Source organism: Poecilia mexicana, unplaced genomic scaffold (assembly GCF_051168715.1).
Source record: "Poecilia mexicana isolate PSO_F unplaced genomic scaffold, ASM5116871v1 scaffold_16, whole genome shotgun sequence".
Lineage (NCBI taxonomy): Eukaryota > Metazoa > Chordata > Actinopteri > Cyprinodontiformes > Poeciliidae > Poecilia > Poecilia mexicana.
In genome coordinates this window covers 13,675,767-13,700,641 of record NW_028263385.1, presented here as the reverse complement: position 1 = coordinate 13,700,641, position 24,875 = coordinate 13,675,767, and the positions used below count along the sequence as shown (strand labels likewise).

General features: G+C 41.8%; 2 protein-coding genes across 3 annotated transcripts; one reads left to right on the top strand and one right to left on the bottom strand.

Annotated features, from left to right (window-relative positions):
* The first annotated feature begins 110 nt into the window (after positions 1 to 110).
* On the top strand, positions 111 to 7,616 carry foxj2 (forkhead box J2). The gene is made up of 10 exons (XM_014984915.2): positions 111 to 416; positions 740 to 1,085; positions 1,167 to 1,241; positions 1,358 to 1,459; positions 3,701 to 3,817; positions 3,909 to 4,344; positions 4,430 to 4,615; positions 4,751 to 4,852; positions 5,427 to 5,759; positions 7,068 to 7,616. Exons 2-10 carry the CDS (start codon positions 768 to 770, stop codon positions 7,175 to 7,177), a joined length of 1,779 nt encoding a protein of 592 aa, XP_014840401.2. The 5' UTR covers positions 111 to 416; positions 740 to 767; the 3' UTR covers positions 7,178 to 7,616.
* epn1a (epsin 1a) lies at positions 7,458 to 24,831 on the bottom strand. Of its 2 annotated transcripts, XM_014984912.2 has the most exons (13): positions 24,741 to 24,831; positions 18,575 to 18,737; positions 18,269 to 18,370; positions 17,922 to 18,080; positions 17,342 to 17,470; positions 16,654 to 16,774; positions 16,420 to 16,571; positions 16,173 to 16,244; positions 14,145 to 14,228; positions 12,999 to 13,278; positions 10,539 to 10,703; positions 10,110 to 10,352; positions 7,458 to 9,343 (listed from the first exon to the last, which is right to left on the bottom strand). In XM_014984912.2, the coding sequence occupies exons 3-13, from the start codon at positions 18,335 to 18,337 to the stop codon at positions 8,877 to 8,879; spliced, it is 1,941 nt and encodes a 646-aa protein (XP_014840398.2). In that variant the 5' UTR covers positions 18,338 to 18,370; positions 18,575 to 18,737; positions 24,741 to 24,831; the 3' UTR covers positions 7,458 to 8,876. The 2 variants fall into 2 exon arrangements, with proteins under 2 accessions (XP_014840398.2, XP_014840400.2); XM_014984914.2 differs by lacking the exon at positions 16,173 to 16,244.
* Between the last annotated feature and the right edge of the window lie 44 nt (positions 24,832 to 24,875).

The window sequence follows — 24,875 nt, the reverse complement described above, 5'->3', positions numbered from 1 at the left end:
CCCTCCACATATGTGATGTGTTGACTTAGTGTGGTGGAAAGTTCACGTGTTTCTTTGCAATGCAAACCTGACGGGCCCAGGAGGAGGGACCTTCTCCCAGAGGCGGGAGCAGAAAGTGAGCTCACACCGGGGGAGGAGTGAGTGACGTCTTTCTGGTAAAGTCAGAAAGGGAGGGGAAGGGCAGAAGGAGAGAAAAAGGAAGCTCTCCGATTAGTATTTTGTGTATATTTCTTCAAAGTTACACAAACTTTCTCAAACGGAAGGTGGGATCGGTTTCCCGGAGGACGCTGCTGCGCTGAGGAGGGAGATCCGACGGTGGAGGGAAGGCGCCAGTTTGACAGCAGACGTGCACAGCTGATGACAGCATAAAATATTAACACTTCTCAAGGCCCTGGGCCTCGAGTGACCAAAGAAAGGTAAGCAAAGTCGGCCTTCTTCTTTCAAAAAATAAAACAACAAGCAGAGGTGGAGGTGGCACATTTGCATGATTGCATACGCTCGCCGTGTCTTTGCTTGTTGATGGAAAAGTTCTCAGAGCGGCACAGTGTGTCTTGTGTGTGAGCTAAACTGTTTTGTAAGAGACGCTGGCAGGAGGAACAGGAACAGAGCAGCCGAGTCTCTCATAGTTCAGGCTGACGGGCATCTCCTCTGGGACCGGTCACTGTTTGTTAAAAGAAAAAAAAAAAAAAAAAACTTTGTAGGGAATGTTAATCCAGTACTGCATGCTTTGGTCCTCCAGATCCTGGACAGAGGAAATAAGAAAAGAAATGTCTTCTGACTTGGACTCCAGTCTCACCAGCATCGACTGGCTGCCCAAACTGGGAGTCAGCAGCCTGCGCTCGGGGAAAGAGAGAGGAGGGGAGAGGGAGAGAAGGAGAGACAGAGGGAGAGAGAGGGGCGACTTTGTGCCGTCAGTGCCGAGCCCCTCGCCATCAAACTGTAAAGGGAAACCCCCCCACAGCTACGCCACCCTCATAGCCATGGCGATAGCAGCGGCACCAGAGAGGAAGCTGAGCTTAAACGACATCTACACCTGGATAAGCAACACTTTCCCTTATTACAGCCGAGCCGGCCGAGGATGGAAGGCAAGCTCTACCTCTATCCACGTGATACTAGAGTGTAACATTATCATAACTGAATCACTTGAATCTTCTTGATCTCAACAGAACTCCATCAGACACAATCTGTCCCTGAACAAATGCTTCAGGAAAGTTCCTCGGCCACAGAATGACCCCGGCAAGGTGGGCTCTTCCATGCTGTCACTTAGCACGCTTATGTGGGAATGTTCATCTTGTAGGATAAAGAAATGGTTTTGAAAAAAAACAAAAAAAACAACAACCTAATCCTGTATTTCCAGGGCTCCTATTGGACGATGGATGGGCCTCCAGAGTCCATGAGTCCGGCAAGGGCTCCAAAGCGCCCCTATCCTGAGGAGGAAGAGGAAGAGGAGCTTCAGCATGTATGGTTGATCTTAATTATTACATCCATACATTACTCATGTTTTATTCATACATATATATATATCTTTTTCATTTTTGGGCTGTAATAATGTCTAAACCTTTCTTTGCCAAGCCCATTAAAACAGCGAAGCCCCTTAACACAGGGGTGTCAAACACATTTTTATTTGGGTCATATCAAGACCATGAATGTTCTCAAAGGGCCGGTTGTGCCTTGATGTGTTGATAACGTACTTATTATCAAACATAGCATATTAACAAATAACATTTGACGACTACTGCTTAAAATTAGACCGTATTAAACATCTTTTCACGTTGATGTAATTTGGCACAAAAGAAACTGAAACTACTTTGATTTGATTGAAAAATAAAAAATTAAGCACAAAACTGTTTTTGAAGGCGTGTATATGTGGTTCTTAATGTGACTCTCTGGATTCTAGTGAGCCCCATTAAAAGTTACCACGGGCCAGTTTCGGCCCCCGGGCCTTGAGTTTGACACCTGCGTCCGTAAGATCTTACAGAAACCCAAAATGATTTGGAATGTCTTTTTTTTTTATCAATACCATTAAATTGAAAGACCTTTAAATTGCTCGTGTTTTGCAGACCAATTACATAGATGTGTTATGTGTTAAAAGTGGAACAAAACCCTTTATTTTTCTGCTCAGATTTCAAACGGCTTCCTGAAGGTCTTTCATCGTTTTTCTTTTGAGCTTTTTCTGCCTTTTCCGAGTCTAGTTTAGTCCTCTAGTGTCAATGTGTGGCGGCTACGATGTCATTCAGCTGCCTTCCGGTTCAAGATGTGGTCACATATAAAGGAATAAATGCAGAAGTTGATTTATTTTTGCTTAATTATGAGTAAAAAAAAGAAAAAAGAAGCCAAAGACTAAAGTACGTTTATGATTACCACCGCAGAAAGCCGACTCAAGACTTTTGCACACACAAGAAAAAGCTTATATTCTGTTACCATGGAAACCGAATTCAGCTAGTGGACAGACTTTGCTGACCAAGGAGTCACACTCATTACCTATTCAAGTCTTCCTGCTTCCCAGGCTGAAAAGTTGAGTGATGATCTACTCCTTTAAAGGGAGACTACTTCATCTATTCACTAAGATAAGAACAAAAAATCAATTTTATTGGTTTAAACTCTCAACTACCAGGTGCTCAGTGGTGAGCAGTTTCACCTTGTGAGTCTGAACCCTGAACTCAAACCCCTTCACCACGTTACGGTCTGAAAAGAGACGGCCGTCTCTAATTCTTCTGCAGTCACTGCGCTTAACCAGAGGAAGGCGAACTGCTCCCATTGGGTCAGAGGTCAGCCTCTGCCTCAAAGTAGCAGAGGGCCTGGCTCACTGTACATGGTAACGGGAATTGTATTAACAGGTTGATTGTTCGCCTGCAGTAATGCGGACGCTGTTGTGGTGAAAAAGAGCTGAGTTAATTAGTGAACCTCTCAGTTTACCGGTCCGTCTTTGTTCTGACCTTCGCCTGTGGTCAATAGATATGGACCATGACGAGAAGGTCCTGGAAACAAGTGGCTGAAATAGATAGCAGGGCTCAGTCTTTGTGCAGCTTCCTTCTTGGACTGGGGTAATTGTACAATTTCACTTAACACTGAAAATGTGCTAAAACAATTGTACTCATGTAAGAGTAGCGCTACTTCAACACGGTTTTACTCAAGTAAGAGTAAAACGTAGAAATGACTCCAGTTTGAGTAAAAAAAAGTATTTGGTGCAAAGGTCACTCAGATACTGAGTAGCTGATCAAATCATCAATCATTTATGCTTAAAAATTGCATCATCAGACAGATCACAATATTGATATTTTAGAGGACATATTGAAGGTAATTTTTATGAATAACAAATTACAAAATAAAATCGGGCAAAAGAAACATTTTCTTTTGATTTAAAACTTATGAGACTTTAGCAAAAAACTGCAGGTCTGTGTCTGGTGATACTCCTCACTGCTTCCCAGACATGCACTTTAAGAGCTTTTCCTTCACTTTTCCTGGTGTGAAATAATATTCCTGTGCTTTTTTTTTTAAATGTGAGAGATTGTCGGCCTGTGAACAGGTTTTGGAGGTTAGTCACAGTTTTCTGCTCTGCGTTCAGAGCGTGGGTGTAGGACCGGAGCGCAGACTCGACTCTGTTGTTTTTGTTTTGTTCTGTGCATGCCGTAATGCTGCATTCCTGTGGGATTTCCTCTTCTTATCCACGCTTTAAAGGCTGATTCTGTGCTTTTTACAGATTCCTCCACCTGCAAAGGCGGCAGCGGTGAGAGGGCCCTCTCCACACCTGGACCCGCAGTTCACCGCGTCCCCAGCCAGACCCACCCAGCACCCTCCGTCTCCTCCCCCACACGAGGTAGACTCACTCACTCCCTCCTTCCCTTCCAGCTCATATTACAGCCACGTTTGACGGGTTTTACATAGAAGTCTCATCTTCGTCTTCGCAGGAACCGTCGCCCTACATGTCAGCCCATGCCTCCGCTCTACCTGCCTCCCATTTATCTGTTTCTCAATCAGCTGAGCTCCCGCCAGCAGCCCCCATGTCATCCATCAATTCCTTCCCTCCTCCCCTCCCGCCTGGCTCCACCTTTTCTGTCCCTGCAGCGTCTGCAGCTGCTCCCTCTTACTCCAACTCAGCCCTGTCCTTTCCCGCCAACTCGGGTCCTCTACCCGTTCCCACTTTTTCCTGCACTTCCAGCTTTACGCCTGTTTGCACCGTGTCCGTTCCCAGCTCCTCCTGCCCTGCCCCAGCTCCGGCGGCGTCGGGGCACCACGCCGCCGACCCTCCTCTGCGCTTCTCCTTCGAGGATCTGAACATACCGGACCTGTACGCCTCCTTCAAGTCCCTTTTCAAGACGATGCGTGAGAGGGGAGGCTCCATCTGTGAGTATGCAGGCCCGTTCAAGACGCACAACCGCGACACACATGAGCGACTCGGAGGAATCACTTGTTTTCTTTTCCCTTGAAGCGGACGTCGCTCCCCTGCTTGTTCCCAGTAACGACACTACGCCTCTTCACACCCCAACGCTGCCGCCGTTCTCCCCTCACCCCGCGCCTGCGCTGACTGCACCGCCAGTTGCAGGTCAGCAACCGGTTGCAGGTCCACCGGCCACGGCGGCCGTGCAAGCTCCACACCCTGCAGAGTCGCAACTCAGTGAGTCTCATGTTAATATCTCGACCCTGAGATTATCTACTGCCAATAAAACCTGCAACATGACTAAAACAAAAAGTATTTTCATTTTTTTTAAAAAAGTTTCCCTCCCTCCTTGCCTCCCTCCTCCCCCTGCAGCGGTGCCAGCCGATTGGTTCAGCAACACAGATTCGCTGAAGGAGAGCTTCCGCATCGCCAGCAATCTGGACTGGGCAAACATAGACCTGTCCAGTCACCCAGGTCTGTGCTGCTCGCCGCCATCGGATTTAAAGGGCCAGTTCACAACATTTTTGTCCCCTCCTGTCATGGGAGAGCTTTTGATTTACATAACGAGGTTCTAGGATATCTGCCTCCAAATGTTGTCTTGTCAATGCCCACTTCCTGTTTCCCTGACACCAATCAAGATGTAATTAAAAGGATATGTGTTTTTTGTAATTCAGTTCAGAAACTGAATGCATAGAGAGCTTCATCACATAAGCTAAATAAGTTTAAAGTGTTTATTTATGTTAATTTGGTGATTATGACCAGAGGTGAGGGGAGTACTTACACATTTTACTCAAGTAAGAGCAATGATACTATAATGCAAGTTATAGTAAAACTACTCCTTGAAGTACTCTCCCTCCCCTCCCCCCCAACAGTTATTCAGGTATACATAACTGACTACAGGATACAGGATTTTATAGATTATTCCTTTCTTTTATGAACAGTTGATTCATTTCAGAAATTCAACCAAAGGCTTCGTTGTACGTATTGAAGTAAAAGTCACCGGATCTTCTGTATTTTAACAAAGGCGTCTTTATTTTCTGCATCCCAGACCTGCTGGAGAGCATGAAGCAGGCTGAGCTGTGCGACTGGGCCCTCGACCCCGGCCTCTTCACCTCCCTCTGCGACTCTCTGAACCGCTTCTTTTCTCAGAAAGGCATGATCAGCCCTGGAAACAACTCCCCAGTTACCCACGGTGCACCTCACTTCCTGCAGCCGTCGCCGCTGACGTCCAACCCTCCTCCGACCCTCACCAGCCTCACTCACCCCTCTCCCCTGCCCTACCCCAGCAGTCTGCCTCCCACCAATGGCACACAGCTGCCCCGGAGACCCCCACCCATGCAGGGGCCCGCTCTACAGAGACCACATCTGGCGAACGCAGCTGGTGAGCAGCAGACATTTGAAGCTGATTTTAGGGAAATTTCAAGGAAATCTTGACCTTTTATCAGCTTTTTTTTTTTTTTTTTACACACATAATGTAAAACATTTGCAAGATTGAGATGCTTTTTTTTCTCTCTCTTCCTATTTCAACCATTCAAACTTCACGTATTTCTTAACTTTTATTCAGACTTTTATTTCCAACATAAAGAACCTTCTCAATCGATGTGCACTTTGAAACCAAAGTACTTCCATATTTTCAGATAGTTATTCAAGCTGTCAAGCAATTACGCCAAACATATTTTACCTTTTGGCCTAAAATTACAATTTGTTTTAAGAAAACTTTTGACAAAAATGTATCCGAACCGTGTTGCTATGCTGTTGCTAAGGACTCAAGAGTTACAAACCTTTCCGAACAAACCCTTCTCACTCCCACAGATATTACTCTTCGTAAGCAGCTCCTAGATCCAAACATAGGCAGATTTGGTCCCTTCAGTCGATGTATCATTTAAATAGTATTCACTGTAAAATCCCACCAGAGTGAAGATAATCTACACTTTCACTCCAACTCAATACCATAAAGAGCAAAAGGTTAGAAGGTGTTGCACTATTTTGGAAAAATATTTTGGAATATGAACATCGTTCATTTGAGGACACTTTATGTTTATATAATGTCTCCATGAGCTTTAGCATTTTAACCCTTAAGGAAATACACAGTGTAGCCATTTAGTGTATGAGTGATCAAGTATGTTTTAAATACACACAGCTTGAACACATGAACCTTTAATCATTTCTTAGCAAGTTTTTCAAATTCCATTGTTGCAAAGAAAGTGGAGATGTCTATAACTGCTTTCTTCTATATTGTTTTCTTCCACTCAACTTTCTCCTAATATCCTTGGATAAATCCATCTTACCTTTTTGTGGCGTTGCTGAATCTACTGGCACAGTCCTCTCCATAACTATAACATAAAAATATACATATTTTTTAATCTGCCCAGTTTCTGAGAAACAGTGTTTCTGAGAAACAGAGTTTGAGGTTTTCATCAACTATGACTCATTATTTGAAAAGAAATAAAAGCATCAAAATGTGTGAAATGACATTGAATTGCCCAAATGAATGAACTTTTTGAAGGTTTCTGGAATGGATGCATCCATCCCTTTTGCCATTTTGGCCTTGTGAAAACCAAAAGGCAGTTTGTCACTGCGACAATTGAAAAGGAGAAGTTAATTAGAAATCTATTTATTTTCTTTTTAATCTCTCACTTCCTTTGAGGTCTAAACTTTCAGTTCATGTTTCCCTTTTGCGTCTCGGCAGGGATCCATCCTCAGCCCGGGGCGCCACGACAACGTCCTCCACTGAAGAACCTGCACAGCAACAGTGAGGAGTTCCAGGATGACTTTGACTGGGACTCTCTCATCCTTTGAGCCTCACTTCCTTGTGATGGAGAAAAGAAAAATAAAACAAAACAAAAAAACACCAAATATTTCAGCAAAAAACTTCACTTCCTGTTTCCCCCGACAGCAGGTCTGGGATCAGGTTCATCACTAATGACTGAATCTTAAGAGTTTTACGTTTGTCTTCATTTAAATTCATAGGCTGTAATATTGTATTGCTTATCTTTTGTGGGTAAGTGGCTTCATACGTTAGATTTTTTTTTCCTCCCAAAAAATACAGAAGTCATGAAAAACAGTAACACACACACACTCCCTGTTTTTGTTTTATTTCATAAATTTCTGTAGATTTTTTTTCTCCATTTTTCTTTTCAAATGTGAATGTTCACAGTTGACACCACACAAAAGTCAAACTTACCCAATAAAAGATACTTCTCTTGATATAAAATAAATTCATCCAGCTAAATTAAAAGAGCAGTATGGAGCATGTCTTCATGTCCCTGTGTTGTCTCCGTTCACTCAACGAAATAATTGTCTCTTTGAAGAAGCATCGGCTGAAACTCCCTTTACAAAGAAAACAAAGGGGATGAAACACGAGGACAGTGTTGTTTTGGGTCGCCTGAACTCCAGGCATCCCAGCTGAAATAGGTAATTCAAAATAAAAGATTGGCAGAGAAATCACGACCCATAAAATACCTCATTGAAAATCCAACCTTACATATCATCACAGGTGATCGTTTTCAGAAATGCTTTTTTTTCCCCCCCCCAATTCAGTCTCGCTGAAATGAGATCAGACACGAGGAGAAATGGGACAAAGTACTGAAACAAACACAAAACTGGCATCTGATAAATAAGCATTTGTGTTCTCATTCGCCCTCGGCCGCAAACAAACACACTCGGTTTGTTATTCCTGCCATCAGACCACATGTCAGAGCTTTTTTTTCTTTTTCTTTTTTTCTCCTACAACAGGAGGGAAAGAAAAAAAATATATACGCATCTGATCTAAATGGCATCACATGATTTTCCTTGTTTATTCGTTCCCAAGTATTGGAAAAAAATAAATTATACTCAACATTAAATTAAATTAAAAGTGAACTGGTTGAAACAGTTTGACCACATTGTGACCGAAATGTTAATGCAGGTTTTTTTTTTTTTTTTTTTTTATCTCAGTCTGGGGCTCCGTTTAAAAATCATCCTTCATGCACTCGTTTCATTTCAGTGATTCAGTGTTTGTCTTCGCTCTAGACGGAGGGACAGAGGGAGGAGGAAGAGGCAGGTACGACAGTTTCTCTGCTCAGTTCGTTAGTGGCTGTGTGACCTCTTCCTCCGGCTCCCTCCGTGTGCAGTAGTACTATGAGTGGAGAGTGACACTACTGGTAAAAGAAAAACAAAACTCATTGCTCTCACTGACTCACCGTTCATCACAACTCAACAAAAGACTGGACAGAAACAGAAGGTACAGAACAGAAAGAGATCGGAAATAAATACTTCTATTTGACACAAATTTTGAAATGAAAGGGACAAAAAAAAAGTGGAGAAATAATCTGAAATGAAATTATGCCTTTAAAGGAAAATAACGTTTTTGTTCTTTTTAATGTAGACATTTTTGTGGATAAATCTGGTGTTGGGAGGGTTTTGGGGGTTGTCAATGAATGAATGAATGAATGAATGAAGGGGGTAGCAGGTACGACAGCTGAGGCAGAAAGGTGAGCAAAGTAGTGGTGACGCGTCCTCAAAGAAGAAACGGATTGGTGCTTGCTCCCGCCGTTCCTCCGCCGCCCATGGAGCCTCCTGCTCCCATCATTCCACCTGCTCCTGCGGGCCCACCCAAAATCTGCTGAGGGGGCGGCATAGCTCCGGGCCCCAAGAGGGCAGAGCCCGGGGGTCCCATCGGGGAGAGCCCGCTGAACGGCATCCCCATAGGGCTGGCTTGCATCATGCCCAGGCCCATCCCAGGGGGCCCCATTCCTACGCTCATCGGCCCCAGACCCATTCCTGGTTGGACCATGCCCAGCATGGGGTTGGGAGGCACAGGACTGGTACGCAGGCCGCTCAGGCCGAGGGACGAAGGCTGGGGGGAGATGGAGGTCATGGATGGGGCCACGCCGAACGGGTTGGAGGAGACGGGTGTCGGTGAAACGCCCCTGCTGGAGATGGTGCTGCCCGGAGTCACGGCCATGCCGGGGGCAGGAGACGAGCCTGCAGTGCAGAGATAACAGGTTTATTATTAACAAAGTCTGCAATATTCAACCAGAAAATCCTTTAAGTAGGGGCGCAACGATTGCAGTTTTCTGGCTGATCACCGATTACCAATCATTAAGATGCCCAACCTGCTGATTTTGATTTACAGGTTTACATTACAGACCATTTTTTTTTTTTGTCTGTAATGTCGCTAAATATAAAAAGACAGGCAGTGAGTTGGTAACAGTGAGGTGAGTGTTGTTACAAACAGCCAAACCTCTCTCACTGGAGAGCTGAAGAGGACAGTGGTTGATTTTTAGACCTTTGCTGAGGCAGATGGACAAGATCGGCTTCACATGTAAGTATTGGCCAATCGTTGATCCCCATACAATTACAAAAATCGAGGTTGATTTATCAGCTGGACATAATCCCAAGTTTAATAAATAGTGGATTAACACATCTAAATATTGTAGCATCTTAACAGAAAAAAGTGACTTGCATTTCTGTAAAAGGATATAAAGTCTTCCTGAAGACGCTGGTTGTTAACAGGAAGAAGTTTAGTGGAAGGAAAAGGTTTGCCAGTAGCAAGGATAACTGCAGTCTTGAGAGGATTGTCAAGAAAAATCCTTTCAAAAATACACTCTAAAGCCTTAATTTTAGATACAATAATTTCAGACTTTTTAAGGATCTGCGAACAACCTGAATATACAAGCTTGACTTTCTGAAATGAGAGATAAAGAACATGTTGATCTGAGACGCGCCTGTGGTGCAGCTGCTTTCTCACCTGTGTTCTGAAGGAAGGGGTTGTTCGACGAAGAGGCCGAGATGGAAGGAGGCGGCGGCTGTTTGGGTTTGGGTTTGGACGACACCAGGGAATCGAGGTCAACGAGCGCCGCGTTGGGGCCGAGGAACGACTCCGGAGTCTTACGAACGGGAAGCGAAGAGCCGAGTGACGACAGGTCAAAGGGCACCGGCGAGCCCGTGCTGTCGCAGCCCGTTGTTGAAGAGCCTCTTCGTTCTGGATCCCCTGAGAGTGAAAAGGGAGGTGTGTATGTGTGTGTGTGTAAACGAGACGCACAAAAACAAAGCAAGCTGAATGTAATGAGTCACACTCACACACACTACAAGAGGATGAAATGTGGGTGGGGTTACTGAGATTCTGCACCTGAGTGTGTGTGTGAGTGAGTCCGTGTAGGTTCAGGTGTGAATGTACCTGTGCCATTAGTGTGTTTGGCGGAGCCACTCCAGATGTCGGAGGTGATAGGGTCAGAGGCGGGGACAGGCCCATCCTTTGCCCAGGGGTCCACCGGTCCCCCTGAGGAGGACGTGCTGGGTGGCACGGGGGAGCCCCAGGGGTCAGCACTGGGTGGGGTCACGGCTACAGGGGAAGGAGGGGAGATGCAGGGGAGGGAGGGATTAACACAACACCATACAGGTAACGACCCACAGCATGGAGGGAGGTGGAAGCTGAGCCGGGTTCAAACAGAAGCACTTCTCTCTCCTTAACCTCTCCACCCCACAAACGTCCTGACTGAGGTCAGAAGAGGTCAGCTGCATTTGTTGCTGTGACTCAATTCGAGCTCAGCGGAGGTGAAGGAGAGACAGCAGGAAGCAACCTCAAACATTAAAAAAAAAATAAAAATAGAAGCCAAAAAAAGGGCAACTGAAGAGACAGTGCTCCATTTGAGACGCAGCCAGTCCCTGAGTAGAAACAAGAGGATAAAAATCCCTGGTTTAGACACAGAGGGAGAACGGACTCAGCATGCCTGCTTTCCTTCAGACAAAACCAAAGCACACAGAGGGGAGTTTCGACCAAAGCTGCCATGATGTGACCCATATTTTTATTACTTTATCTCCACTCTTATGCTGTTGATTCTCGCACATATTTATCCAGAAAGCCTGATGAATCCAGTCAGGCGTCTCTGGAAAACAAACCTAGATGACGTTTAACTTTCCACTTTTAAATTCAAAGTGCTCAGTCACTTGCTCTGGGTGGCATTAATTAGCCCTCCAACAATATTGTAAAGAAACTTGGTGTCATCTTTCACCAGGACATGCTGCTTAAATCATGCATTCATCAAGTTTCTTGGAGTTAATTCTTTGACCTCCATATATTAATTCTTCATCATCACCAGAAATATTAAATATTAAGAATTCAGTTTATTCAAATTGCTGCAACAAAAGCTGTCGGGAACTCAAAATTGGTCCAATTTTACCATCTTTCATTTGGCTCAGTTATGAAGACAGCAGGAAGCAACCTCAAACATTAAGGCCCTAAATTACAACTAATCTTAATTATCATTCCAACAGTAAATTTGTTTCTGACAGACAGAGACAGACATTTATTAATGGAGCAACATTAAAAAAAAAAAAAACGTTTTATCCGTTTTCATCTAAAATAAGATCTTTACACCCTCAATGTATTTCCATTAGAACAAATGAATTGCTTATCAATTTTATTTTTTTTTGCATGTTTCTCCTGGTAATTTGTAAAAACCCTGGTACATTTCAGTCAACAGGAACCTGGCAGAGATGTGAAATACCTTGGGCTTAACTATAAACAAACAAAGCTTCATTTTGTTACTTTTTCCTGATATTTTTGTCAGAGTCTTTTCCTCTCCGGAGGTCGAAACTGGAGAAAGTCAGCAGGGGGAGCTTCAGACTGGAGCGCTTTTCAAACATCTCTACTAGAGGGTCGTCTGAACGTTTCATGAGTATTTGCAGTATATTTGTAGACGAAACACTTGTGCTGACAGAGCACCGAACCTGCAGGGATGAACTGTGTGTATGTACTCTCACCCAGAGGACAGAAAGGGGCTGCATAAAATGAACACACTCACAGAGGCAGCGTGCATCAGTGTTTTCATGCTTAAAGTCTGTTATCAGTACGTGGTTGTTTTGTGTATTTAAATGTGACTGTTCTGACCTAAATGTTCTTTTGCGCTTTGGAGAGGTCTCATTTTAAACCTGGTGCACAGATAATCACTTCAGCTGAGCTTAAAGTGATTTCCGTAGTTCCTCGTAGTCCAACCTTTTGTGAAGCAGCCTTTTATTGTTCTGATTTCATGTTTTCTCCTGTTACTCTTAAGGTTTGTACTGTAGCTGGAGCTGCCACTGAGAGTCGTTTCCTCAGCAGATTGGAGCTGCCTAAATGTTTCTTTTGCAGAAAAAAAAACCTCAAGGTTCTCTGCTACAATTTGAAATTAAGAGAACATAATGACCTGCAGTTGAGATGCCTGAGACATAAAGGCAGAAGCAAAATGCTGAGAACACTCAACCAATTAGAAATGTGTAGAGCCCCTCCACCACAAACCCCACCCTGAGGCTTCAGAGCAGTCTTAATGTGCTACACCCCTAGCAGGGCTGTTTTTACCCCAGAACTCTGTTTAACTTCCTGGGCACGTAAAGGAAGGACCCCAGTAAAGACTCTGGTTCCTGGAAAAGGTTCCTGCGGTCGAAACGCCCCTTAGGTGGATGAGAAGATCAATTATGAAAGGATCATGACATGACTGGATGCAAATACACACATTTTGAACAGAGAATATGAGGTTTGAAACAAGCAAAGGTTTTGGCGTTCACATCCTCTTCGAGTCAGAAACAGACTTCTGTTTTAAAGCTCTGACCTTTATCCACTAAGCTGATGCAACATCAACCAAGAGCTGTGGCAGCGTACCTGAGTTTCCCCAGGGGTCGACGTTGTTAACCTTGTGGGATGTCTCCCCCCAGGGGTCTGGAGGAGGGGCTACAGTGGGCGCGGTTCCTCCACCCCAGGGGTCAGTGCTCGTAGGGGACGTGGGCGAAGCTACTCCCCATGGATCTGTGGGGGCTGGACCCCATGGACCAGAGGCAGAGGGGCCGGACAGTGTGAGGGGAGGGGAGGGGCCGGCAGAGCTCACAGTGGCGTTAGCAGGAGCCCCCCAGGGGTCCACTGCACTCAGCTCCATGAGCGCACTCTGAACAGGGAACAGAAAATGGAATAATGTTACTACAGCGATAGGATGTGAAACCTGCACCGCTTTCAGTTCGTCCTTTCGTTCTGTTCTTTATGCTTCGTGATCAACTCCAAGGTCCTGACATGGAATGTGGGGTTGAACTCACTCCACCCACATTACACCCACCCACCCACCGCTAACCCATAACTTTAAAGGCCATGGGACTCTTGGTTGCTTCTCTGATTAAAGCTTATCTATCAGCTTGGGATAACAGCCATATTTTTGTAGGTTTGCAAAGCATGCTCTCTGATTTCATAAAATAAACTGAATAGTTTGACATGTTCAAATCCTGTGACATAGTTTTATAACATTTGCTTGATCTAAATGTCTTCACAACTTTTTAACCCCGATTTATCTGCATTTACTAATTCAGTGATTTGGGGATTTTAATTAGGGGATCAGCACTCACCAGATTTTTATTACTAAAAATATTTTGAAAATCACAAACCTGTCAGTCACAAAAAGTTTTTGTTTGAACTGTTAAAAAAAAAGTGAAAAGCGCTCAAACTGCAAAAACACAAAATCTTAGCTAGTACTTTTGGTCTAGTTCAAGTATACTAACTTTCAGGTAACTTTAACAGGAAGATATAGAAGCTTGTTTTACGTAGAAAGTATAATTGACTCTAAACAAGCTCATATATCTTGTTGTAAGGTAGTTTTGCCTTATTTTCATGAGAAACTAGACCAAAAGTCTTGTAGTGTAAAGGTCTGAATTTGTTTGGAGGATATCTAATATATCAACGGTTATTATGTCCACCAAAAACAAAGGTTTCTAATTGAGAGATGCAAAAATGTATGACTATACAGGTCAGTATACCGACACACACCTCTTCTGGTTTTGGTTTCTCTCTCTTGCTTTCCTCAATGGCCATCTGCAGTCTCAGGTCGTCGCCTCTCCGCAGCCGCTCCTCCTGCCAATCACGCGCACACACATGCACGCACACAAACTGATGTTAAAAACCTAATAAGACAACATGAAATCAGACACTTGATCCATTTACAACTCAACAAAAAAAATCTGAATTTGTGAAAAATAATCCTAAAGACCATCAATGATCAGAGTTTATGCGCTTCAATCAGCCAAACTAGAACTGTGTTTTCCAGAATGTCCTAGCTGCAGGATAGTTAGACATGCGCTTTACTTGTTTACATTGCTCCTGTTTGGCAATCTTACCAGGAACTGGCTGAATAAAGTCAAGAGTCTTTAAAATTTACTCTATGAAATAGCTAACAGAAGAGAAATGTGGAAATGTACCCAACTATTAACATCCAACAGCCTGCAGATGAGCATAAGACATTCTTACAAAATGCTGCCTCTCATGCTACAGTATTACATGGAAGACTGGTTATAACACAGCGGAACAACTAATCCCTGAATAAAAGGACCGTATCGAACACCTGTAGGTAAAAACAACAATGAAATCATGTCCAAAATCTCCTTAAAACTTTTATAGCATTAGTAATAAGCTGCATAAGTGATTTAACCATTGATCAGACAAATTGTTTTGCACACAAACAGCAACAAAGGTGTGAACTTCACAAAAAGTGCAGCGGGACAGAAGAAGCTTATCTGTAATCAACGCAACAATTAGATGCATGCTGGAAGGAAGAGGGATCAATACTTACAATCCACACTTGGGTTATTATTATGGAAAAATATTTGTCTCTGCCATGCATGTTTAACACTTTAATCATGGATCAACTGCTTGAAAGCTCATATTTAATATACAGTGCAGTGAAAAGGCATTTCCCCATCACAGATCCACTCTGGTTTTGCTTGTTTGTTGTATTTAAAAGCATCAGATCAAACCGGTTTTAAAGCAGTTATTTCATTTAAATGGGGGGAAAAAAAAAAAAAACTATCCAAACCAACCCGGCTCTGTTTGAGACAAAAACACTTAGCCACATTTTGCGGTTCAATGTCACTAGTCACATCCAGGCCTGATTATAACCTGACCTGTAGAAAGGTCAAGGAACCACTCAAACAGGACCTGAAAACACATGTGGAGCAGAAGAAACGAATCACTGACACCTTTCAGTCTGGAAAGGGTTAGCAAGCTGTTTTAAGGCTTTGAGACTCTTGTGAATCACCGTTAGCCTTCCAAAGAGTCGCCGGCCAATAAAAATTATTCTAAGAGCGTATCAACAACTTAACACAAAATAACTCAAGAACTGTAGGCTTTGTTTGCTTCAGCTAAGGTCAGTGTTTACGACAATAAGATGCCACTTCAAGCAAAGTTCCAGGGCCAAAACCACTGCTGATCACAACAAGCATAGTCCACTTTAGACGGTATAGCGCCAATCATGTTAACAACTCTCCTAGTAGTTGAAAATGTATAAGACTAATTGTCAGTTCTAGCAGTCATCGATACTGCTTTTTATTGGTTTTAGAGGAACTTTTTCCACATAGTGCTAAGCTGATTCGGAAAGCTTTTTTCTTTCATTTCTAAGATCAGTTAAAGAAATGCATATTTTTTTTTATTCTGGTTATGTCTGTCTGATATAAAATAGGTTTGAAGCATTTAAGTGTGGCAAAAAAGCAGAAACAGAAGTTATAAAAGGGGCAAACACTTTTTGAAAGCACTGTATCTCATTAAAATGATTGGAATCAGGTCTTTACATGTATTCTATGAATGCAAGGGCTGTAAAAACAGAAAGCAACAGCAAACTCAATTATTTCAATAGAATTTTAATAGTCTGATGAAAATGTGTCTAGGCAGCAAAATCACATGAGCATTAATTAATTTCCTTGAATAATCAATATTTAGTATTGAGTTGAGAAATTCCATCTGACAGAAAGACAAATAGTTGATGACTGGCTCCCCAGTCAGCTCAGCACACTCCTTGCCCCTGACCTTTTGGTGAATCTCTTTGCTGAGTGTGATTGCATAGCGAAGATCTGCATCCTCCAGAGGGTCCGCGCTAGTCTGGGGGAGGTCAGCAGTTAAATTGTGAGAGCAAAGCTAGGTGTACAGCAGCAGGGAACACGATCCTTAATATTCCTCTGTGTGTGCTGCTGCTCCTGTGTTGCAACTGGAAACAGGTTAGGCAGAGCGCAGCGTAAAGAACCCCGCCTGGTCGGGTTGAACCACGCTAAGTTACCTGCTCTGCCTCCTCTTTACTCATGGCCAGCGCCAACTGAAGCTGCAGGTCTTCCTCTCCAGAGCTTTGTGGCCATGCCTGGTCAGGATCTCCAGAATGAGAGCCCATGGAGAGGCTGCCCCCAAGGCTGGGCGCTGAGGGGGCCGAGGAGGCTGCAGCAGAGACAAATACGCAACGATGAAACGATTCCCTCATTCAGTAGTGGCTTATTTGTATCTTATTCAGCTGTCTCACCACTGGTGGTCTGTGCCATTTTCTCTTTGGTTTTAAGGGCGTGGATCCTTTCTTCTCTTAGTTTCTCTTCATCTTTTAACAACGTCACCAGCTGCTTAGCTTTCTCTCTCACATTCAGGCCCTGGACGAATTAAAGTCACAGATGAAAGGTGTTTGTTAACTTGACATTGATTAGATGAATGCAAAACATGCCAACATCTTGAGTGTATATGGGAAAGTAGACAGTCTCTGTGGCTGTATCACGATGAAATGGCAAAGCGTTCAGAATTCAGTTGGATTGGATTGGGATTTCGGTTTTTCAGACAGAAAATAACCTTTAACACTTTTTAAACATACATTTAATCAACTAATCATCTGTGTCACAAATGACTCTTTTTATTGGTCTGTTGTAACTCTTTAAATTTCAATAATTAAATCTATTAAAATACACCTGAAAACCAGGCATAAATTAAGATTTTGTTTTTTGCTTAATACAATACTTACACTCTAAATCATTAACTTTGCTAAATTACTCATTACCAGCAACCAACTGGCTATGTGAGGTTGTGTGAGAGGTCAGAAACAATGTAGCACAAACTGTCCCTCAATGAACCAAGTAGCAAGTCAAAGTTTGCCTACAGTCAACAAAAGGAGATCAAATCTGTCAACTTTTCTTTTGAGCTTTGCAAGGATGGTCATGTTTGGTTACCTGGTCTTTGCCATCCCTGTCTATGTACTGAAAATCCTTCAGGGTCTGGACTGCATAAATGTTTTCCCGACACTGTTGAGCTACGCGCTCTGAGCCTGTCTTGATCAGATACTCCATAAGAGTCATAGCCTGATAAAGGGAAAAAAGCATAAAGACAAAAAGGTAACAGATAAAAAGATGCTTCATGTCCAAAAAAATAATCACATTTACAAACACCAGTGATAAAGTTAAAAAGGGAATGAAAGGTCAAAATTTATATACAAAACTGAACTTATAGTCTCAACTCTGCTATCACTTTGTCTTATAAAATAGCAAAACCTGTGATTATTGTAACTGTTGTCTTGCACAGGCTGTGGCATTTTCTCTACTCCTGAAACAAATAACTATCAACCAGTAAGGCAGGTACATTTGAATGCTGCTCGCATGCGTTCTTATTAGAAATCAGAACCAGATCAAATGACGACCAACAGGTCAAATCTTTGGAAAAGTAAGCAATCAGATGTTGGCCTCTAGTTTTTGACTGGTGAATCTCTAAATGGTGATTTCAGATGATTACCATCTTCAACGTGACGTTGCATACCTTGTATACATGTCTCCAGTTCTTTCCATGGTCATTCAGTCGTTTCCACACCATGCTCATGATTTCTGAGAAGGCCACAACATTGTAGGTCAGATCTGCTATCTCTGACATAAGAGAGCTGCTGGGGCCCCATGGGTCATTGGATGTTGCCTCTCTAACCTGGATAACAGCACAGGAGGGGATAAAATAGAGGACTTGAATAGAGGACTTAAATTGTCCTCTATTCAAGGTCTGTGTGATTGCATAAATGTCTAATGCACACAAAATAACGAATGCAGGATATCCTTCAACTGCAGGGAAAAAAACAAAAAGGAAAAGAAAATCCAGATAAAGCGGAAAAATGTAACCTTGATTTCAGCCTCTGAATAGTTGTGGACGATGTTCTTTACTTGTCGCCGCAGCGAAGAGGTCGACATGGCAACTGTCTAGCCACAGACTTCAGTATCAATCTGCACATAAAGATATGCAAGATTTAAAAGATTAAAGATGATAAGGCAACATATTTTTAAATTATATCCAACAGCAAACAGGAAGAAGAGAGAAACTGATCGTCGAAATATGTAGGAGAGAGAAAGATTGGCAGATCTTAAAATGTACATAATCCAAGACATTTGTATGAAAATTTGTCTTCAACAGAACAAAAGACCACATACATCTGTTTCTCAAGAAGTGAAGTGAAGAAAGGGTTTCCCTCTTTGTAAACTTCTGTTTCTCAACCTTGGCCACCACTCATTCATGGAGCGTTTTGTCTCAGTTTATCTTTTTCTTCCCGTGACGACATTGGGCCTGAAAACCACAGATGATGGACGACGGAAACTGCAGGAAAATAAAAATGAAAACTGAAGTGAAGTGAAGAAAAGATATGCAGCACAAACAGGGAAGATCTTATGTCATAACTAACTTTAAATAACCGTTATAGAATACAAAGCGCATATTCATCTTGAGAACATCACATGATTTGTTCCTGACCCACACATGGTCAAATTTATCTCCTCCAGAGGAGGAGATAAATTTTCCCTAATTGTCAGTAATAAAAAAAACTGTCAATTCACAATTCTTAAAAAGAAGTGGAAACTAAAATGAAGAAAAAACTAACATTTGTTGGAGCATTGCCTTGCAGAATGAACTGAAGTTTTAACTATTTCAAGAAATACATAACATTAACCAATTGTTATTTCTAGTTTTGTCTCAGAAAGCATCAACATTTTACCATGAAAGTCAACGCAAAAGAATCAACACATTTCACTGAAATATCTAAAACAGAGTCCAAATGCTTCTTGTAGATTATTATTATGAATTTGTTCACACTTGTGTTTACCACCAACCCCTATTGATGCAAGTGTTACACATACCATACACAGAGATCCAATCCAACCTCCCACCCCCTTTTAGGACCTTTAATAGAACCCAGGTTATAGATGGCCAATATAGATACACAACAAGGTATGAAGAATACAGTAATAAGCAATGTGCTACAGCTACTAAAAATGAAATGCTAAAACACATAATCAATAACACAAATGCCTAAATTTAGATCTACTGTTTGCACTATTTGCAAACTAAGTTTAAAAGGCAGTTTAACATCAATTTGACAGATAAAACACAAAGATTTTCTTAAAAGTAAATGCAGATAAATTTAAGATGTAAGCGATAAGTACCTAGAGGTGTACTGGTACATGAAAGTAAAAGTACAAAACATTGTGTGCCTCAGTCAGTTTGATAATTATCTGAACTTTGAACTCTGCAACCAACCTATTTGTTTAACTCCAGGTAATAATACCCCTTATCACTACATTCCCTGCAAATGACCAGAAACCCATGAGCTTTCAGCAACAGAGCACATTTAGCTAGATAAATGGATTATATGCGTTTGTTGCCCTAAAATAAGCCTAATATGTTCATAATAGAATGATGTTAAAGTGTTCAGAATTGTTTTAAAGGAATTACATTTTGAAAACAGATGTCAGTCACTACACTACACAGAAAAGCCGAGTGGTGAAATTATTTTCTGGTCCACTTTATTTGCCTAACAGACTATCTTGCAAAATCTCTCAAACCCCTTGAACGTCACATTACAAGTACAAGCTTTGATGGATTATATTGGGAAGGGAAGTGAAAACGACGATATACGGTTTGCACAAACAAAAATCTTTAAAGTGCAGTGTACATTCATTCTGTCCATTCTTCTTTGCAAAAGAGTTCAGGCCAATTCGGACTGGAAACGGATCATCTGTGAAAGCACATTTCAAGCCCTGGTTTAGATTCTGAACTGGATTTAAATCTGGACTTTGATTGGGTCATTAGGCTTCTTTCATAGCTCAAGCTGAATGTTTAGTGCTGCCGTCTTGCAGGAAGGTGAACCCTGCCCTAGTCTCAATCCTTTCCATCTTCTAACAGCTGTTTAGCTCCACCCACCTCCCCTTGAACTGACCAGGACCTTATTCCTGCAGAAGACGATGCTTCCCACAGTATGACAGTGCCACCAGCATGTCCAGTCTTATTTTTTATTTTTTTTGCCACACACAGTGTTTTACATAAACCAAAAAGGTCAAGTTACCATGGGCTTCTTATCTGATTTTTCTGAATTTTCTCTCCTTGTCCAGTCTGTCGTACTTTTTGTAGGTGGACATGCCTTGGTAAGTTTGCAGCGGTGTCAAAGTCTTTCCTCTTTTAGAAATGGACCAAAACTTGCTCTTTGCCATGTTCAAAGGTTGGTGTATAGTTTTATAACCTAACCCAGTTTAAATAGTCTCCACATCTTAATCCCCGACTTATCTGGAGTGACCTTTGTCTTCATGATGCCATTCAATCACTAATGTTCTCAAACAAAAATCTGAAGCCTCCACAGAACAGCTTTATTTATATTCAGAGTAAAATACATCGAGCTCCACTAACAACAAGGTAACTTTTCAAGGCAACCAGTTATTCTGGATTTCATTTAGGGGTATAACAACAAATGGGACCCTTGAGATCTAACCTTTGGACACCACTGTTCTAGACTCTAAGTTGGACACAAACATCATGGCCTTATCTTAATGACACCAAATGAATGACATCTGCAGCATAATTGGTCGATCCCACACCGACTTCTGAACATCGCACGTACGATATTGCTAACAGAGCAGGCTAAGCACTTGTTGCTGACCGGATGCATCACTTCACTGCCACAATCTGCAGTTTCTCACGAAACAGAAAGCTTATGGCCAAAAAGTAGCAAAAACAATGCAAGAAACCAAAGACTTTCTAAAAACTCCCTTACAGTGTTCATTCCCCTGACAACACATTCAGATTTTTAGTAATGTTTTTCAAAGTGCAGTGAAAATATATATACTGTGCTCAGCTGCTCTCTCAACTCCCTTCAACTAGTAATTTAATGAACATCTTCCTATAATTATGCAGCAAAGCATTGCCAGGTAACCAAGGCACAAGGGTGTTCTTTATATCCCTTCATGTTCTAGGAAAACCTTGTTATTCTGCTGCACTTTGACACAACTACACATGCAGAGTAGTTTCTACAAAATGTTCACTGAAACAGATAGAGAGAGGATGTATAGACTAAACTGCTTTCTCAAACAAGACCCGATATTCTTTGGAGTTGGTTTATAAGTTAATGAGACGCTTGACTTTTGAGGTCAGGAAATATCAAATCTGATACCAAACAACCCCCTTTACTTGGTTCAAGGTTTTGGCAAGTTAAAACAATGTCATACAGAACAAGACATTAATATTTAAAGTTACAAACCACTGTTGCAAAAATCAGTGAAGCTCTATAACAAAGTTCATCTACACAGAATAATCTACGATAAGAGACATAACATATCCTTTGTGTCCCAGTTAGACGTCAGCACTGTCCCTGACACCTTGAGTAACTATCAGGTTACATTGACTACAGTCAAATACTGCTGCTCCCAACTAGAGCAATGCACACATCTTCATCTCACAGCTAAGTCTTTATTCTGATATTACCTGGCAGGGAAAAGTTCTGTATTTCAAAGGAAACAGTAGACATTGCCCCCACACTCAGCATTTATGACGATCAGGGACAGCAAACCTCTTCCTCACTTATCTTATTCACTGGTGGCAATATTTTAGCTTTCTTTAGCTCATACCTTTACCTTCAGGTAGACTGTGGTTCTTGAATCTAGTGACGTTACAGAGAAGCAGCTTCGTGGTAACCTGATGTTGACTTTTTACAGCATTAAATATCACAAATATTGACAGAAAACTTTAGCTGTTAATTTCACGCCAAGTTATGTAAATGAGGCTCCTGTACATTTCCAAACTTAATGTAGACTAAACTCAGGATTACTCAGCCGCCTGTACTTAATTTAGTCCATCATTAGTTTTTATTTATTGCCATAGAGTTACTATTTCAGACAAAGTAGCCTAACACTTAAAGAAAACAACCCTGTAAAACAGAGAAGCAACAAAGAGGAAATTCACCGCCAGTGCTACATTTAGTATATCACAACTCCTTTGCCTTCTCTTTATACTCCTTTATAAATGGAGAAGGTAACAATTAAAAAAACTTGATGTGTGCTTAGTTATGGTTTAAAACCATAACTTTGTTGCAACCATCACACCTTCGTTAACAAGAAACTAAAAATGCTGTTACACCATGTTGAGTCTGTTGACTGTTTCACAATGTCCAGAGTGAAAATCACTGCTTGTTGCAGCTATTGATTTTTGAAAAGTAAATTTTTTTTAACCATTTGAAAAACTGCAAGATAAAAAGCATCTGCTTTTACAACTACCATCTTTTTTTTTTTATTATTATTTCCTGAACATAATTAGCCTAAAGCCCAGTAGGCCTGTCTGTGAGCAACTATGTGTTGCTGTCTAGACTGTAAAAGCAGAAAACAACACAAACTACCCTCTAACTATACAGCAATAGTCAATCAGTCATGCATTTTTTAAATAACAGACACTGTCAAGGGTTATAAGGTTCACTAAGACGGCAACGGAGAGGAGAGGTCACAGATTGTGAGTAGCTTATGCAGACAACTGGTAAAAAAAAAAATAACAACATGAATTCCATCTTCACATAATTTGATATTTGAATTGAATAAAAAATAGTTTCATGGCAATATATTATCCTAATGAGAAAACACCTCAATGCTTCTATGAAATATTATCAAATATATTCTTTCCATGCAGAACATAAAATAAAGGTAATTAACAATTTTCAGAGACGCACCAATATGGCTTTTACTGGCCGATAGCGATTAATAATTTTTTAAAAACCTTCCAACAACTGGTCAGAACTAGGGCTGCAAAAATGAAACGTATGTTATTATAGCTGACTATTATTTTGTCAATTTTGATAATGTTTTTTTTACTCAATTATTTTTCCCATCACTCCAGTATCCCCCACAACACTCTATGAAGCTTCAACATCAAGATCTAAAAATATCTACACCAGACGTGTGAACATAAAATACAGTTCAAGCCCATCAAAGTGGCTGAATAGGTTGCTGGCAAGCGCAGTTTGAACATATGGCACATATAATCTTGTAGCCCACCAAATATTGCAACTAATAAGTCCTCTGTGGTTGGGACACATCATACAATGAAACTGAAATGTGATTGACATTTAATTCATTGTGCTGGTCTAGTCAAAACAATCCATCTTGTGTGTACAAACTTATCCTTGCGGGTACACAGGACAAACAACCATGGCAGCACACACCGATGCCTAATGTCAATTTAGAGAGACCAATGAACCTCACAGCTATGTTTTGGACTGTGGGACTGGAGTACATGGAGAGAAGAAAGACATCTCAGGACTTGAACCCAGAATCTTCTTGCTTCAAGGTAACAACGCCACCAACCAATCTTATAAAAATTGTTGGTCCCCATCATCCTCTAACACGGTCCAAGCTGTCCTTTGTGATATCAATATCAACCAAGTTGAAACTGCAACTGCATTTACAATAAGAGCTACATGCTGTGCTGCCCTACTTCTTAACCTGTGACCACCACACCTTCCCACATTACAGGAATGCATCATTTGAAAAGTTCAAGTTTGGCACTGCAAAACCATGCCTATAAACAGATTTTTTTAAAAACCTTAATTTATATAATACATCGAGAGCAACGTGCTAAGGCTAAACGTGCACTATTTTATTGCTTTCAGTGTATTATATCAGGTAATAAAGTACCCCGCCCAGTAACCTAACCCAGAGATAAACCAAACAACGGTTGGTTGCCCAGTCACACACACATCTACACTTGCTCCCTGTCACAGCAACCAAGCTGAGAGGCTAACGAAAGGTTAGTAATGGCAACAATAATCAAGTTCATGGGCATAAACTCGCATTAAACGAGCATTACCGCACCTCTGAGTCTCCATGTTGAACAAAGAGAGTGAAATAAACCACCACACTAACGGTCCCCGAAGCAAGCAACTCTTCCCACAAAGCTAATCGAAACTGTTGACTAGCAGTTTCCCCCATAGTCTGGCTTTTTAAGTGAAATGAAATGTACAAGCCGGGACCAAAAATGCCCTAATAAGTAGGTAACGGAACCTAGAGCAAAAATAGCTATCCCATTCATGACAGCGAATTACCCCCCTCTATAAACAAGGGTTAAGGTTACCTGTCAGTTTGACTGATAAAGAAATCACTTGCTGCTAGCTATCTGGCTAGCATCTAATGCTAGTTCGCAACTTGCAGCATAATTGCTTCCTCTGGACGGGATTTAGATGGCAAAGACACGTCCTGCTTCAGGACAGTGTTGACTACCCTCACCTAAAGCACAAAATCACACGGAATGTTGACAACAAACAAAAATATATATATAAATGAAGTGTGTACTGACCCTGTTGAAGCCTGAATGTACGAGGAGATGGCCGAATTTCCGCTTCCGTTCTCGCCTACAGGAAAGACCGCACCCCCTGTCGCTGTGTTTTCCTGCGATGGTAGTAGAGCTCATGAATAATTCAGTATCATTTAA